The sequence below is a fragment of the Homalodisca vitripennis genome, chromosome 1 (assembly GCF_021130785.1).
Source record: "Homalodisca vitripennis isolate AUS2020 chromosome 1, UT_GWSS_2.1, whole genome shotgun sequence".
In the NCBI taxonomy this organism is placed as follows: Eukaryota; Metazoa; Arthropoda; class Insecta; order Hemiptera; family Cicadellidae; genus Homalodisca; species Homalodisca vitripennis.
The window spans coordinates 55,994,187-56,013,300 of record NC_060207.1 but is presented as its reverse complement, the minus strand read 5'-3'; the positions used below and the strand labels follow the sequence as shown (position 1 = coordinate 56,013,300).

The 19,114-nt window shown below is 32.6% G+C and overlaps 1 protein-coding gene across 1 annotated transcript in view; it reads left to right on the top strand.

The window, feature by feature from the left end:
• LOC124361815 (reticulon-4-interacting protein 1 homolog, mitochondrial-like) overlaps positions 1-19,114 on the top strand; it is a 42,817-nt gene that overhangs the window by 4,455 nt on the left and 19,248 nt on the right. The window contains exons 2-5 of the mRNA XM_046815814.1: positions 859-956; positions 3,131-3,368; positions 7,484-7,629; positions 10,344-10,499. Of these exons, the coding sequence (XP_046671770.1) occupies positions 909-956; positions 3,131-3,368; positions 7,484-7,629; positions 10,344-10,499 (588 nt within the window). The 5' untranslated portion in view covers positions 859-908. The remainder of the gene's footprint in view (positions 1-858; positions 957-3,130; positions 3,369-7,483; positions 7,630-10,343; positions 10,500-19,114) is intronic.

Genomic DNA, 19,114 nt, shown 5'->3' with positions numbered 1-19,114 from the left:
TGAAATTGTATATATATATAAAACAGTGCAAGACGTTGTATCTTGTTTTATACTACAGAATAACTCAAATATAGTAATGTAATAACCAAAAGCATAGCCTAAACAATTCCTAATTACTGACAGTGTTGAAACTTCCACAAAAGTTTCCTAATCCCCATTTCCTATCAGTTTGATGCCCCAAACTACCTGGGGAAAGATTGGTAAATTTACGGTTGCTTTATTAGACATTGTATTTTTTCCACCATTATCAATGGTTTCGACTACTACTGTATGCCGGCTCTGGTAAATTAACAAAACCTGTTCAATTAAATGAGTGTTAAAAATTAAACATTTAAAATCGTTAAAATTACTTGCAAAAGTTGTAGTAGTTAGGGACTAATGCTCAATTTTATTTGAACCGCCCAGTCAAGAATTAAACTTAAGTGGTCATATAATAAGAACCTTTTTTATATAAATCTAAAATTTAAAATGTTATAGTAAAAATAATATACTTTTATCTATTTTGAATAAGTATTTGGTCTTAATTGGATCACAAGTTTTCGAGTTATGGTTAGCTTAACTTTAATGTAACTCCCTTTATTGTAGCTCTGCTAGTTAGTTTGTGGTTAATGTTCAGACTCGCTCACCAATACATGTTGATTTGAGAGTATATGTAATTATTTAATAATCGAGTAATGTAATCTATTGTAATATGGTTTAATAAATTGCTAATGAGATCAATAATATTATCTTCAGTTAGAAATGTCTTATTATATTTCACTTTTAATTTCTCCCAGGTATCATAATAGCTATGTAGTTATAAATGACAAGGCTGCAAATTAAGTTTACAACAAATTCTACAAAAAAAATTTGTTTCAGGTATCAATCTTTTAAGGAAATGAAGCTTAAGCTTACTAACTTTGAAAGTAATGGATGAAGTTGCCTTCCATCTGTCACAGCGGCTTGAATCGCTTCAGGTGGGTAGTCCTATGTATGTAAGATACAATATATAATAGAATGAGTTAAAACTTGTTTTGTTTTTAGTATAATTATATTAGGTTTCATTGATTTAAAACAACATTCACATAATTAATCTGATACAAAATAGATACAAAAAAAGTATTATTTAAATACGAAATGTAGTTTTGTGGTTTGTGTTAAACATCTTTAAAATTCATCTAGTATTTAGAAGTGTAAAACAATTAATTGGTGTATTTTATGTGTGCAGCCCATTTATGTAAGTAAGTAAACCTGTAGACTTTATCAGTGAGTCGATTAAGATGATACACTGCACGTATTTGTATCCTACTAATATCTCCCAAAATTTTTTAGATTGTACCTGAAAATATGTTTTTTGTACCATTAAAAAAAATAATTTCTAAATATCTTACATTTTGATTTAAACAAATTGTTAGTAGCTGTACCCAAGAATTGCTACAAACTGCATCTTTCTAGAATCTGATTTTAAACTTAAACCGATAAAAGTTAAAGTTTTGATCCTGAGTGAAAATACAACTTTCTCTGATTATAAAGCCAAATAGTACAGTTACTGAAGGTGAAAATGAGGTAAAAGCTAACAATTTTTTTGCATTGCATGGATTTACTTGAAAATTTGCATACCACCTCATCTGACCCTCAACTTCAAAAGTGATACTGTCCCAATATGTAATTTTTGAAATTTGGGGGTAAAAACTACCCTTGTATGAAAAAATTCAAAAAGTTAAGATTTACGAATTTTAAAGACTGAATTCATGTTCAAATATGTTGGATAAAGTACCTTTCAACTTTGTAAATATAATGTATGAAATTAAATTACCCTTTCCTACCTTTATTAAAGATTAGTCTCACTTGGAGATAGAGTGTCCATGACCAGATACAAAACTTTAGAATTTAGTTTAAAAATCAAGTTTTTGGGATGTGGATTTTTCCAAATTTATTGTCTGCTATTAATTTAGTTCTTCTTGCCTCTAAAGATTTTATTTAAATAAATAACAAAATCTGTGTCTGGCATTGTTCTGCTTGTGTTTGAATCTAATCCTGCTCTTTTGAATATCAATTACAAACTGTGAGGATGCATTGCATCAACATTATGTTTCATAAACTGTTTATATGTCATCTGAGCATCATTATTCACGTCAATGACAGGTATTTATCAAAAATATAATTTTTTTCATTAACTATAATGAAGGAGAAAAAAATAGAAGTATTATTTTAAGTTTTCCAGTTTAAAATCCATCAAATCAAATCAAATCAAAGCATTTATTGTCAGGATACAAAGAATGTATATAACAACGTCAATAATGATACATTAAACTAGCTTGTGAGATTTTGCACTACAAGAAAAACTCATCGACACTGTAAATAGCAGATTTTAACAACCAACATTTTATGGTATTTTTGAAATTAGTCCTGCATCAAGATATTACCCACACAAATAAAACTTGAGGAAATAAAGAGATAGAACATGGATACATTCTTCAAGCAAGGAGTATGTCTTTTTGTAAACCTTTAGTGTTTGGTGAGCGAACCAATGCAAATGGATTTTCTAGTGATTTTTAATGACTGGAAGGTGGAGGAGTAAATTTTGTATGAAGGTGAAAGGAGAAGGGGTACCTGAGCAATCAGTGCCTAGTCAGCTTAAATAGATAAATACATTAATAGTTAATCCTATACAATGGCACAATTTATTTTGTAGCATTGTCTAGTACTGTACTGAATAATGGCAGCAGGTACAGACTTGTTACATTTTGGAATACACACATCAAGAGAATTATAACATACATTAAGATAATTTAATAAAATTGTCTATATAATTTAAGTATGTTTCAATTTTTGATCATCCAAGGAAGTATATTTTGTTATCTTAAATAACATTTGTATAAAATCTTAGTAGTTATTAATTTATAATTTTCATTTTATTCTGTTTATAATATCCAATACATACATATATATATATTTGAGAATTTAACCAAGTTAAGCTTGTTAAATAATTTTAATAATGCCTGTTGTCTTGTTTTGAGCCCCTAATAAAAATAGAATCTTGTAATTTTTGGAGTAATCACAATCAGATAATTGTCATTTTCTGGTTTAAGATTAAGGTTTCTCTGTTTACACTCAGGTACCATTAATAAGCTGTGTATCTGGCCTACAGGTGGTAGTCTACAGTGCGGGACAGAATGGACTCAGATGGGTAGAGCAGTTGCTGGATAAAGGCTACGAGTTGGCCCTCTCAACGTGGAACTCCGAACAGAGACAACTCTTAAATAATATCATCAGTCAGAAGATAGATTTAACCATACAATTTGGAAAACAAATTAGTAACACTACAATTAAATATACAAACCCTACTTTTCTATATGTTCGGTTAACACAACTAGTTGGACCAGAATGTAAGTGTACATTTTTACTATGCAGTAGAATAATGCTAATGCTAACCTCACTTATCATAAGATTCCAATAACCCAAACACAAAAAAAAAAAAAACGAAAAAAATTACTGTGGGCTTAAAGAACATTTACAATCTGATAAAACGGCAGTATATTAAAATGCCTTGCCAATTAGAAAATAGGAGATGTTAAGTTACTGTAATTCACACGGTGTGACAAAACTTGCAAAAGCATATTTAGTTTATTGTTTCGAATAGTGTCTATTTGAGGATTCCAAGATATATTTTTATTATGGTATAGTATAAAATACAAGTATTATGCTGCCAATCCTTATTTTAACATTGAATTGTAAATTGTTTTTTTGAAGTTTAGTAAGTTACTTTTGTTTTGATTTAAAAACTATACTTTTATCATAAGTCGTACTTAATCGAAACACTACTATTTTAATGATGTTTGCAGTATAGGATTTGTTTGAGTGGTGATAACTATTGTTTTGTCATCATTATTTTATATTACTTTTTCCATTATAGCACTTATTGACAGATTAACTATAAATTTAATTAAAGTGAGAGGGTTAGCCTAGTATTGAGAGTTGTAGAGTTAATAACAGGAATAAACTGTTTATAATATAAAACAAATTGGTGACAAAAAAATCAAGTGAATATTGTTGTTGCACAGTACTTTTTAGCAACATATAACTCTTTCAAGTATTAATGGTTTTGTTTAGTGGTGGTTGTATGTGCCACTTTCAGTCTTTTGTGTTCTAAACATTTCTACAGAAAATGTTAAATAGCGAGTTAAATGTTAAAGGGATACAATCTTACTATGTAAATAATTATTATCATGGATCTGATTTGTAAAAATCCCTCAGCATGATTTCACGTAACAATTTTGGTTAGCAAATTCGCCTTCCTGCCGTGCTTTCATATACAGGGTGTAACTGAAAATACACCGACAAACTTCAGGAGGTTGTTCCTGAGGTTAAAACGAACCAAAAAGTTCCTATAAATGTATGTCCTAAAATGCATCGTTTTCCGTCTGTTTGTGTTTATTACATTAAATTTTTTTTCTAAACAACCATTAAAGGTACAAAGTTAAACTTTTCAACATATGCTAATCTAGTAAAAATTTTCAATTTAAAAAAAATTGAAAATTTTTACTCAACAACAAAATTCAAAATGGCGGCTAGTTAAAATCTTTGATGGTGAATTTCTCAAAAAACTACTTCCTGTATAAAAAATTTACTAGAATATAAAAAAAATATAAATTTATTTATAAAAACGAAACGGTAACTCATTTTTTGAAATCGCTCAAGAAATAAAAAAGTTATGGCATTTTTCTTAACCTAGTAATATATCACATTTTACAAGTTTTTTTCTTGTTTCAAAAAACTACAGTAGCCTACAATTGTTTAGAACATTCAACAAAAAATATCTCACATTAAACAAAAATATCTCACATTAAACAAAAGAGTTTTTAAGCTGTCATTATTAAAAAATACGGAATAACCTTAACAGAGCAACATTTATTTCAAAATATTAGGGATCACTTTACAAAACAAATGTTCAATATGCCTTCCATTTGATGCGATGCATGCATTAAACAGGTCTGGTCATTGATTGCCGAGTTCTTTCAAGTATTCCTGGTGTATTCCTTACAGTGTTTACAGGCTGCAGTGATACGCTGTAAAAGGTCATCCCTGGTATTAACTGGTCTTTTCATAAACTAGAGTTTTCAAATGGCCCCAAAGGAAGAAATCGATTGGATTTAGATCTGGCGACCGAGGCGGCCATGATACAGGTCCCCTTCTGCCTATCCATTCTTTCCCCATAAGTTTGGTCCAGAAATTGCCTGACATCTAGTCTGAAAATGCGCGGGAGCTCCATCATGCATGAACCAACAGTGCTCTCTCATACCCAAGGGAACATCATCTAAAATTTCAGGCAATTCGTGTTGTAAGAAATGTCTGTAGTTTTCACCATTTAGTAAGTCAGGTAATACAAAAGGACCTAATAAACAGTCTCCAATGATGCCTGCCCAAACATTTATTTTAAACTGCTGTTGATGTCTCCCTTCATGAATGGCTTGTGGGTTTTCATCAGCCCATTGATGCGTATTGTGGTAGTTGGTTATTCCATCTCGATTAAAACAAGCTTCATCTGTATACACAACTAATGATGTAAAACCAGGGTTGTTAGCTTGCTGATAAAACCATTGGCAAAACTGTAAACGTAATGGAAAGTCAGCTGGACCAAGGGCTTGTACACTCGCTGATAATGGTACGGATATAACATCTGCTCATGTAGAACTCGCCATACTGTCATGGTGGTCTACGTTGAGTATTGCTCCTAACTGCCTAGTACTTACGCCTGGATCTTCCTCTACTCGCTGTAAGATGTTTTCTTCCAAATCAGGAGTTCTCTACGCTGTCTCTGTACACTCGGTCTGCAGTAGAAGTAACAAAGTGCCAGTCTCATGAAGTCGGTTGAAAAAACAGCAGCAAATGTTGAATGAGTAGGTTGTTGTCGATTTGGAAATGATTCGTAATACAGGCGGGATGCTAGGCGACTATTACCGTTAGCTTTTCCATACATAAATATCATGTCAGCTTGATGGCTAAATGGGTAACCCTAGCCCATCTTCAATAGAATAAGAGCACTATCGACTAATAATGTTTCTACAAGTGAAAGTAACAGATCATATCTTGTCAAAAATAAACAAGGAAATGACTTACTTATCTGAATTCATTGTTGTTCTAATCAGCTGTGTCTCAACATGAAAACATATTCAGCTGTTTAAACCATGAAAGTTGAGTCATGTAGATTGCTTGTTACAATGTGGTTTTTAAAATTTAATACTAATTATCATGTTTAAAGTTTTTTAACCCAAAATATCGTTTTATTTTTATACTGCCTAAATACTTACATTAACTTTTGAAACAAGAAAAAAAAACTTGTAAATGTGATATGTTACTAGGTTAAGAAAAATGCCATAACTTTTTTATTTCTTGAGCGATTTCAAAAAATGAGGGGTACCGTTCGTTTTATAAATAAATTTATATTTTTTTTATATTCTAGTAAATTTTTTTATACAGGAAGTAGTTTTTTGAGAAATTCACCATCAAAGATTTTAACTAGCCGCCATTTTGAATTTTGTTGAGTAAAAATTTTCAATTTTTTTTAAATTGAAAATTTTTACTAGATTAGCATATGTTTGAAAAGTTTAACTTTGTACCTTTAATGGTTGTTTAGAAAAAAAATTTTAATGTAATAAACACAAAACAGACGGAAAACGATGCATTTTAGGACATACATTTATAGGAAACTTTTTGGTTCGTTTTTAACCTCAGGAAACAACCTCCTGAAGTTTGTCGGTGTATTTCAGTTACACCCTGTATATGTCACATTTGTGTGTACACAATATTCCTATGTAATCTATTGGTGGCAGAACTATTTAAAACAATTTATATCTCACTATTAAACAGAGAACACATTATTAATATTTTTGTCATTTCCTTTTATTCAGCCATTTACAAAAAATGATGAATTAATTGGCTGAGTGGCCGAACATAGTAATAAAACATGTCTGCTGTTGTTTACTCCAACTGGAACGTGTTTAAATTGTCAGGTTTATTTTATTTTATCTTTCTAAAAGGTAAAATTTACTAAATTTTGTGTGAACAGAAATAGCCTGATTTAACTTCAATGAATCACACACAAAATACTTACTTGCTCCGCTGAGATTCAAAACACTCATGAGTTTGTCCTGTAGCTGGTGGTGTGTAGTATGATTGAAAGAAACTCCCGTGTTGAAGAGTTACAGTATAAAAGTAAATACATGTGTAAGAAATGTCATTAAAGGTTCAGCAAACTGTGATGTACATTTAATTTCATTCGACTGAATTTCATTTCGTTGTTACGTTTGTACCCCTTGTAATATATAATCCTTTAACACATTCAATGCCAATGTCTTCGGTGAAGACAGGCCGAACTTTCTCTAGGTAACACCGTCTCAGATCGGAGACCTTCGGTCATTGTTTCTATATACGCTAACATATTTTAGCATGCCTAATGAGTTTCAATGAATGTTTTAAGTAATATCTTGTGAGTGGTATGCAGGGGACCAGAGAGTGGTGATGGCAGGATGTGTAGGACTGCTGGTTGGCACCGGTATTGGCATCAGTGTGGGCCTGTGTCTACAGACCCCTCCACGACCCGTGTCTCTCATGAAGGCTGTGACAGTTACAGGGTTCACTGGAGTTGATGTGAGTTGTCACACCAACCTCTCTTAATATGTAATGAAATAAGCTGGTGAGAAATGTATGTGGATGTCTGAAGTTATGAATATTCTTGCTTAACTCTTGCGATGGTAATGGTATCGGCCATGACGATTATTTCCTCAGCCTGGGTAATATCGTCACGAGCGCAACGATTATGACCACTTTTTGCAATGCTAATTCTATCACCAGTTCTTGTCCAAATCTAATGTTTCATATGGTTCAGTAAAGTTTTTTTTTTCTATTGTACATGGAATCTAATATAGTATTTTGGTAGTTTTTTCATTTTTTTTAACTAGTTATTTTAGGTTGTTGTTACAGCTGTAGAGACATTTGCTATGTTATTGTTTTGAGTTGCACTCTATTTAGTTGCAGTGGATAAAAATATAAGTTTAAATCTATTTAGAGAAGATTTAGAGGTTAAAATAAGTGATTTAGAAGATACTAGTGATATAGGGATGTCGGAATATAATTCGGTTATATCGTTAGAGGATTATTCTTCTAGTAGCAGTGGGGAGTATGTTATACAAACTTACCACTAGAGTATGTTGTTCTTCTTGAAGACCGGTGTACATAGTTTCATTATTTTATATATAGTTTAAGTATTTTTATGAATTAAATCATGTAGTTTTTCTGGATATACATAAAAAAGTGATAAAAATTACAATATAAACATGTTTAGCTATTATTTGTATATTAAATCAGTGGTTGTGAGAACTTGAAAATTGTTTTTGCAAAAGTAAACTTTAACATTCAACAGAATATAACGGGTCATCAGATTAGGGTATATTCACTTATACAGTAAAAGCTCGCCAATCGGGCATCTTTGGGGATCGTAACATGCCAGACTACAGAAAATGCCGGATTACTGAGTCTTGAACAAAAATAGCGCTAAACAAGTTTTAGATGCTCAAAAAAAAAAAAAAATGTTTTATTCTATGTATTTCTGTACTTACTGTATGTGTACACAAATACTGTATGTACTGTACCTGTTAAGAATAGAATAGGAGATAAATAAACTAGAACACTTTATTCTGAATATAAAATGAGAAATATTTTTTACGTATAAAAACAGTAGTATATTAAATGGCTAACTTATGTTCAGTCTGCAATGTTAGCATACATTTTCAATTTAAATGATCTCTGTTTTTTTTAAATCGGATTCCTTTTTCAAAAATTTATTTCACATTATGTGTAGGTTAAAAGTTTTGAAGCACTGTTGGAATTGTTGCATTCAGCAACTTTATGAATGTGTCAATAGCGGGCACCTGCTTCACCCCGCCTTGGCGGGGGTATTTAATTATCGTCAGTTTCGTCTTCGTAATCTGATTTGGCTTCCATATCTTGATGCTCTAACTGTGGCCCTAACACACCTTCTACGAGCAATTTCATCAGTTATTTCTTCTACAATAGGCTCTCCACGATCAACATCTATAAAATCCAAAACTTCCTTTTGCGGCAAATTCCTTATTTCATTCTGAGAACAGTTTTTTTACCAAATCCACTATTGCTTCATTATGGACTGTAATAATAGAGTCTTCTTCTTCGTATGCTTTGAGCCGTAGGTTTTGCCAAGACCAGAAGAGTAGCAGACTTGACTTTACTCCATGCCAAAACAATACCAAAAATTGCGTTTTTTATATTGAATTCTTTTGAAAGTCAATCACCATAAAATCTGAAATTATTAAACTTTGAAGGAAAGAAGCTCTGAAATAACTTTTAAAGTTTTGTATAACTCCCTGATCCATTGAATTGAGTGTAGATGTAACATTTGCTGGGAGAGTATGTTCAACAAAATATTCCCAGAGATAAATTCTGATGCTAAAGGGCGAACTCTGCAATTGTGTAGGAACACAACTTTGCTGTTTTCAGATAAACAATGTTTTTTTAAGATTATCTTTAATAGATGGAAGAAAGTGGTGAAAAAATAAATCCTTGAATAAATCTGAAATAAATATCTTGAATAAATCATCCATGCATTGGCCTGAGCCCCGTAAACTACTGGCAAGTTTTTAATTCCTTTTATAGGCCTAGGCATTTTTGATTTTCCAATGACAAAAGGATTAAATATGTGGTTACCAGAAGCATTACCACAAAATAAAATTAAACAGCCCTTGTTCTTTTTAAATCCTTCTGCACATTTTTCATCTTCAGCTGCCAAAGTATAGTTCGGTAGACAATACCAAAGTTGGCCAGTTTCATTAGCATTATATTTGGCACGATCACAAGTGGTTATCTTCAACTAGACTGTCAAAAATACCTTTATATTCTTCAGTAGCTTCTTGGTCGGCCGATCAGGGAGTAAATCCCCCAGCTACATCAAGCTTACATATGCCATGACGATTTTTAAATCGGTGCTGCCAGCCATCAGTTTCTGCTATTCCCAAATCCTCACGGAACTGTTTTCCTTTTTCCATGATCATGAGCTCGTTCACAGGTTTTCCTTCACACTTTTGAGCAGGAAACTTGATCTTACTAAAGACCAGAACAAGAATTCATTGATACCAGATTCACTTCCCCTTTAACTCTGAAAAGTTATAAGTTTCCAAAATTGTTTATAACAAAAACATTTTGGAGAAGTACTAAGAGTGCTAAATGTTCTGTTTCTCAGTTCTGGTCTAAATTATTTTACTTATATAATTTGATTTATGTTTTAGACTTCTTAAATAAAAAAAAGAAGTTAACATGAAACTGTTCTGCAGGCAGTTGCCTATATGGAAGATGTTGTCACGCCAACTATCTGCTCTCCAGACGATGTTTTGATCCAAGTGAGAGGGGGAACAGTTGATCCAGTAGACATCAAAATTTGCAATGGCTACGCCCGAGTACTTAGAAAACAACTGAACAAATATAACCCTGTAAGTAGAACTGGAAGTGGATTATTTTAAGTATACACTGCTGATTTTGAATGCTGGGAGGAAGTTCATCCAGAATTATTTGTTTGAATTGTTGGAGGACTTGCCTGTTGCCTCAAGACATTGTATGTGGTTTATCCATGAGGAAGTTCCTCCGTTCTTTAGCATTAATCAGGGTCCCCACCCGACCGTGAAAACCGTGAAACCGGGAATAAGCCGTGAATTTTGTTCACCGTGAAAAAACCTTAAATAAGCCGTGAATTTTGTTTACATACCGTGAAAATCTCTACAACTTTTGAATAAATAAAATCAACACGGGTCGTCGTCAGACGATCATATGGGAAAGTTGACCTTCGCTATTGCAAAGTAAAAAGTAGCACGCAATGTAGGGGATAGACCACGAAGTTTGACAGGTGCTGCTATCTGAGCGATTTTACTGATAATATGGTTTATAAACAAATGAGGAAAAGGAAGGGCCGGTGGGAGATGACGCTTCCGGCTCAAATCACGTGAGGCCTGTCTGTCGCCAGGTTCCGGGCCTTGGCTACGCTACGCGGCTGTAAACAAGGCATTCTCTGATTGAACGCGAGATTAATAACACAATTTAATTACTTGATAGATTGTCGTTAATGTAAACACTTTTCGTATTGGAGTTTTATTGTATCAGATATAGTCTATTATTGTTTTCATAAAATAAAAAAGTATACACATCCTTAATCTAATGTAAGGAATTTAAATTACATTTTAACTTAATTTCATTCTATTAAATCCCTTATTTTATTTAAATATTAATGAGAAAAATGCTATTCAGTACGATATCTATATCGTTGTGTGTGTAATGACTGTTAACACAATGTAATAATTATAAAAAATTTTAATTTATGGTGGACAATAAATTGAATTAATTTAGGTCTTGCGTAAATAAATAGTATAATAATGTGACGGAGCAGAACCTACACGACACATATCAATTAACGCAGCGAGACCATAACTTTATAGGCCTATATAACTGTTTTAATTACCAGTAAGGTCGTTTGAGAAAACAATTTTATTTTTCATCTCTTTAGATATTAAACGGTAGTGATATGCGTTTTCCTTATCAATAATATTTTTTATGATTCCTAAGCTGCATGGATATTACGAGTGTACACGGTTTAAATCTTTTATGGTGAATGTGTGTTTAAATTGTATAATGTATTAGTAAAATATTACAAATGAAACGTCATGTTATAAAAACGTTAGAAAAAAAACCATTGCATTTTTTCTAACCAGGAAACAACAAACGTCAAGTAACTTTGTAGTGTTAAGCTTTATTACTACAAAACTACAAATCAAGGAAGTCGTCCAAGTATAATTTTGTCGGGTTCCATACGACTACGTTAACGCTATTAATCATTTCATGCAGATGAAAAATATATCGTACAAGGTTCATTTATTGTAATGTGGTGCAGCGATGTTATGGTAAAAATAACCTTTGTTGTCTACTGTCAATGAGAGTGGAAGGGGAGGGGTATATCGTGTACTCCACTCCCCCATCCTCGGACAACAGCTGGTTTCATGTCTCAACATGAAAGATTTGTTTCCCCAGCTCGGCACTCCAATCTTATTCTTATTGTGAGAATTGAGTTAGATTTCATTTGGTGTGTCAGTTATTACGTCAAATATTTATTAGTTACGAACTGTATTGTGAAAATTTAATTTCTTCTGTCTTGTTGTTTGTTCTTTGTTTGTCCTTCAGAAGAAGCAGTAACCAGTACACGAGGTAAGAAAACGTTCATTCATTTAGTTTGTAGCCTCCGGTAGCAGCATTAATAGACACTTCTTTTTCTTGCAAGATAATCAGTTTTATGATCGTGATCACTGATCAGTGGCGGATTGGCCGTTGGATACAAGGAGGTTTGCAAACTTAACTATAAATAAAGCTTTTATAATTATCAAAAAGGCGAGTTCTTGTAAATTTTCGGTAGCGTAATGTAATAATTAAATTTATTTTATTTTATATTATATAAAATCTATTTATTTTAAATTATAGAATCAACCATGTTTAAATTTTAAACCAGATTCTAACAATTTAGGAAAGGATTTTGAACTAAAGAAGCCGACGGCGGCACGGAGGGTTGTCAATGCCAGCCAGCTCCATTGAGAGAGTATTAATCGTAATGGTAGGACGACAGCGATGCAACGTTTCTTTTAAAATTTATTTATAATCAAACTTATAAAACTATAACATTTTTCATATCCATGTTATAAGAACATGTACTCTGTTAAAAAAAATAATATATAAATCAAGCAATATTTTTTTAAAGTAGTTTAATTATGACTAGATCACCTTTTTGATTTCATCATATGGCTGTGCCCCATTACCAATATTAAATAAAATTAATTATTTAAGCTGTAAGGATTCAGATTCACAGAACCATGGGGGGGGGGGGGCAGGAAACAGCCAAGGTATCAAATGATGCAATCCGAAACTGATCGTGATTCGTTCTCATTGCAGTAGGAATGAATAAGCATTAAATCTAACGTAATAAAATGAACACTTTAAAGTATGTAATGTTTTTAAAATGTAAAATTTATTGGAAAATGTTATTTTACTAACGCTTAATGTTTATTTTTATAGTATATAACCTGTAAACTATTTCCTCAATTCCACAATTTGGTACTATTCGATGTTTATAACATTTTATTTCCCATGTATTCAATTTTCATTTTTATTTTGTCACACAGATTATGATGTTCGTACAAAAAGTTGTGAAATACTGTTGCCTACCTTAAACGTAAACACTGCTGACAATCAGCATAGGTCCTGTTGCGGAGCCGGTCCCCTCCTCTTTGTGGGCTATAAATAACTCACCTCGTAGATCTCTTATCTATTATACGTGGCAACCTCTCTTCGTCTTTTATTTAACGAATCAATGATTTAGAAAATCTACAATATCTCACATTCTTTTTATTGTGTTTGATATATATATATATATATATATGGAGAAGATTAATTTGTAAGTTAAATTTCTCTAGACTGACCTTTTGAAAACCTTTTTTACTTGTTCATGTGTCACAAGTTCCTCCGGAGACCTCATTTTGCAAACTCAATTATCATTACATTATTTAATGTTGAAAGATTATTTTGAACGTCAGGATGTGTAAAATAAATTGACAGTGTACGTTTTGATATTCTTTATAATTTATTATGATTCAATGTATGTGTGTGTGCGAGCACAGGATTTCTAGATTGAGTCTAGTGCAAATAAAATATTCATACTTACGTTACTTTTCAAAACCAGTATATTTTATTTTTTATCGTAAAATGCTTTTGAAAGAATAATTCAAATATTGAGTTTTTATACAATGTACATTTTGTAGTAATTAACAAAAATGTCAGCAATATTCTCATAATTATAAAAAACGCTAGAAAATGAGAATGAATGGGTAATATTCTTAAAATAATTGATGAAAGGGTTGTAATGTGTTAAAAATTTTTGTTTAAATGTTTTATTAGGGGCGATTTCGTAAAATAAATATGCTAACTCCATTTAATAATTGTATATGTGTGATCTTGAACAGAGAAGCATTGTTTATTTCCGGTGCATTGTTTGATTAACGACGACTCTCTTCATCAGTCTAGTCACTGGCTTTGTCCGTGTCTTACACAGATTATGCAGTAGTCGTCGGGATTAGATTTTAGTAAAATGCTAAAATACAAAATAAAAAAAAATATCTGCTGTTTTTTTTATTTTATAGAAATAAATAAAATCCACATATAAAATTACTCCTTTGACTTTAAATAAATTGTTACCGATTAACAATATATTGTACAGTTATGAAACACTCTTAATTTCTCATTTATTTGTTCAAATGTGAAAACTTTAACACGAACCCAAATAAGAGACTATTTATGTTTTTGTTTATCAGAACAATTACAAAAATATTTCAAATAACTAAAAACGTCTTAAGATATAACTTATTGAAGATAAGAAGCAATATCTTCTTTGTCATTTTCAATATTTACGTCCGTTGTGGTAAATATAATAGACGCGATGTGGGATGCTTTAGCCTTTGAATCGCCTGTCTCCCTTATGTCAGTGTGTCCACTGCAGACTTCGCAACTTATAATGTTAAGTTAGGTCACCAGTTGTTTTCTCTTCATCATCACTTATGCGTTATTTTTCTGTTGGTTAAAATTAGGTTATATTTGTGCCAGATTCAATTCCTTATCTTCTAAAAGTTCAAAATATCGATACAGCACTTAACTCGAACTAGAAATTTCCAGTACTCGCACACTTGTACAATGTAAGTTTAACTGACTGTAATACGGGGTTTCCTTATTTTCAGGCCAAAATGCCACTTCATTCAAAACCGAGCTCAACAAGTTTTCAACCATCGTACCTCCTTGAATTTCCTTGGGTCAAGGAACACCCTTCTATTAAAACAATGGCAATCTGTTCGTGGTGCAATAAAGGCATAAGCATCAGTGGGATGGGTAAAACGGCTTTAAAAAGCCATTCTAAGTCCGCCAAACACATTTTAAACGAGAAAAACAGACAGAAAAGCCTTCCATTAAATATGTTTTTTAAAGACAATGTTGCTGACAGCATTTCTCTATCAGGAGAACCTAGTAGCAGCCGAGATCAAGGGGCTATTGGGATCCAATTAGCGCAGGCTTCTGGTACGGAAAGCTCCCTCAGACAGCCGAGTCACACAACTGTTTCGACATCACGTCCCCAATCCACAGTGAAGCAATATGTTATTTCTGAATCCGTGACAAGATCAGAAATATTCTGGTGTTTACAAATAGTTGTTAATCATATTCCCTTTGCAGTTGCAGCTCGCTGTGCTAAAAGTTTCAAGTTTCAATTTCCTGATAGTGAGATAGCATCAAAACTAAAGTTGGATTATACCAAAGTAGGATATTTGATCGTGTTTGGTTTGGCACCACATTTCGAGAGACAAATAGAAAAGAAACTCAAAGAATGTTCTCATATTGTTCTCTGCTTCGACGAATCTTTAAATAAAGTTAGTCAACGGCAACAAATGGACGTTCATATTCGTTGGTGGGATCCAGCCAACAATCATATTGAAACAAGATATTTTACATCAATATTTTTAGGTCATACCAAAGCGGAAGATCTTCTCCGAGGAATCAAAAGCGCCATTTCGCCTGACACTTTAAATAAAATAGTTCAGGTTTCTATGGACGGATCTAACGTGAAAAAAAAATGTTCAATGATTTCGAGCAAGAACTGCTAGATTCACCAAATGGCCATGCCCTGTTAAATATTGGTAGTTGTGGTCTCCACACTCTTCATGGCGCCTTTAAAACTGGCATGAAAGCAACAAAATGGGATGTTGTGGGATTCCTTAGAGCATTGTATAACTTATTTAAAAATTCACCAGCTCGTAGAGCAGATTTCACCTACTACAGCTCGTCTGATACATTCCCTTTAAAGTTTTGTACTGTCAGATGGGTGGAGAGCGGCCGTGTGGCTCAAAGGGCCTTGTTGATACTGCCTTGCGTTAGGAAATATGTAGATGGTGTTGTTAAAAATAAAAAAGAGCCTGCATGTCGCAGTTTTGAAGTAGTCAAAGATCATTTAAATGATAAGCTTTTGGCAGCCAAATTGGCATTTTTTATGTCAATTTGTGGTCTATTTGAACCATTCCTCAGAGAATTTCAAAATGATGCCCCAATGGCTCCTTTGCTAAATAATGAGATTAGCTCATTAGCTTTGAATCTCATCGAAAAGGTTGTAAAACAGGACCATCTGGATACGGTAAGAAATCAGATAGATAAAATGGACTTATCGCCCAACAATCTTATCCCAACCAAACATTTCGATTTGGGGTTTGCCACTAAAGATGCTCTCAGGACATGTGAACCAACATCAGATTTGGAAAAATTAAATCTTAAGAGAAACGCAAGGGAAGCTGTACTTGCTATGGTGAAAAAAATAATCGAAAAATCACCCATAAAGTACCCTTTGTCAAAAGCCATCACCTGTCTAGATCCGAATGTAATTAAAAATAATTCGGGAGAAAAACATCTTACTTCATGTTTAGAGCAATTAGTTGCGAAAAAATGGATGACTGGTATAAAGGCAGATAGTGTGAAACGACAGTACCTCAAACTGTTCTCAAATGAGCACGTATTAAATCAGTGCAAAATGTATCAAAGACATGAAAAACGACTTGATGATTTCTTTGTAGAAATAATAAAAGTTGAAGGTGTGGAGGAGTATAAAGATTTAAAGCTTTTCATTCAACTCATTCTGACACTTTCTCACGGAAATTCTTCTGTTGAAAGAGGCTTCTCTGTCAACAAACAGTGTATAGTTGAAAACTTGAAGGAGAGTTTAGTCGCGTTGAGAAAAGTTTGTGACGGCGTATCAGCAGCAGGAGGATTGGAGGCAATGGAAATCACTAATGAATTAGTTCATGCTGCCAAAAATTCCCACGCCCACTACTCGGAGCACTTGGCAAAACAACGAGAAGAAATGAAAGACAAAATTAATTCTGAGAAAGAGAGGAAGCAAGCTGCAATAGAAAAAAAAGAATTGGAAGCACAAAAAATTCCAGGTTTTGTCCGACGCCAGGAAAAGGGCAGCTGAGTTAGACGATAAGATACAGGAACTTAGCAAAAAGTGCAAATCGTAATTCACTTTTATTCTAGACATTTTTATCAATTTCTTTATTTATGTGTACAAATATAATTTTTTTTGTATAAACTGGTACCAAATAACTTTTCTTATAACAAGTTGTATATAATTTTTATACATTTAACGTTTATATGTTATTTTAATTTCAATAAAATTGCCTTTTCTTATGTACTAATTAAAATGTGAACCTGTGATTATGTGAAAATTTTCCTGTGGAAGAAATCGATCGAAATAATAATAATAATGTGTTAAACAAGAAAATAATTTAATAATCACGCAAGTGTACTTTCATGGACTCAAACGAGTTAGCCTTAGCCAACGTACGAATCCTGTCACCCTGCATCTTGTCTAACCTGTGTCAACAAAGTTCTCTTCAGATTTCAACAAACTTGTAAGTTAAAGAAAATTATGAGCTATGTGCATGCTAATTATATTGAAATTTGTCTTTGTCATTGCTTTGATGACTGTTATGATGATGTTTTGTAAAAATAATATGCCTTGTTATATTCATTATGTAGCAAATCGCACATAAAATCGGGCGCTCGCCGCTCATTGCTTGCGTCGTAACCGAAGCCTATTGTTATTTCGTTCTTTTAGACGTTTCCGTCAATTCCTGCACGACCAATGACATCGTGAGTCAAATGGGGAGAAGTTTTATATTGTATTTTACCGCTCCGCCGCGTCTGTAGTGTTTACGTCTCAACTTCGCCCCTCTCCAACACGATTTTGTTTGTACCGGTAACGTTGTTTATGAAAACTTTCCGACCTTGAATTTTAATTTTTTTAACCGTGAAAACCGTGAATTAGCCGTGAATTTGAGTATTTAGATTGAGTGGGAACCCTGTTAATGTACATGCATTTTAGAACAGACAATTTGGAAATCAGTGGTTTGGACGTAGTGGACCAGTAACTTGGCCACCTAGGTCACCAGGCTTGAATCCGATTTTCATTTTTGGGGACATCTAAAATCCGTGGTATATACATGTCAAATTGATACAATTGAAGATTTACAACAATGAATAGAAGGTGTATCTAATACATTAAGGTTACACCAGGAATCCTTGAAAAGTGAAAGAATCGTTAGTACATCAACTATGACAATGTGTTGTTAAGCCATGGAGGACATATCGAACATCTAATTTAGAATCTAATTAGTTTTTAATTAATAAGTTAAATAAAATTTGGTTATTTTTGTATTTATTACGTGTTAAAAAGTCCAATAGTCAGTCTTTGTCTTGCATTTTAATTGTAATAACAGCTGAATTAAATAGCAGCCTTCCTTGAAAAGAAAAAGTTATTTAAAAACTTGTTTGTGTTTTATACAATTTTGATAAAAACAGTGGTTTATTAGTTATTTCATAAAACAAATGAAATGGTCCCCTATTTTGAAAATATTAAAACTGATTTAAAATGATTTTTTTCTGATATAATACCTCCTGACATGGACTAGTTTACCAAATTTTGTAACAATCGTAAAGATAGCTACAAAGAAAAATTTTTTTTATAAAAAAAAACAAAATGGTGTGTAGCTGCAAACAATGTGGAAATTGTAAAAACATTATTCTTAATTTTTAGCTTAAGACATTGAATCTTAAATGCATAGCCAGCCCAACCTTTTTGTTACATCCTATATATGTGTTCAAGTCAAATTGCAGTAAAGTGTAAGATGAGCTGTTAGTCCGGTAAAATAAGGATGCAACCTCGGAATGACGGATAATAAGCTAAAAATTTGCAAACGTCTTTATTTTGATGGTATAAAACTTACCTCAAAAGTCTCATATAATCACGTGTACGCGACTTCAGATATTTAATGTCAAAGGTCACGAAAATCAGTTTTTTGCAAATATCTCGTTTCCCTTACGCTAAATGACTTTGAAGGTGGTTAGAGAAATTGTAGAACGGAAAATTCTCTTCAACTTTTTTTCATGGCCTGTGTGATGTTATCATCTGTGTAATGCTTTTTAT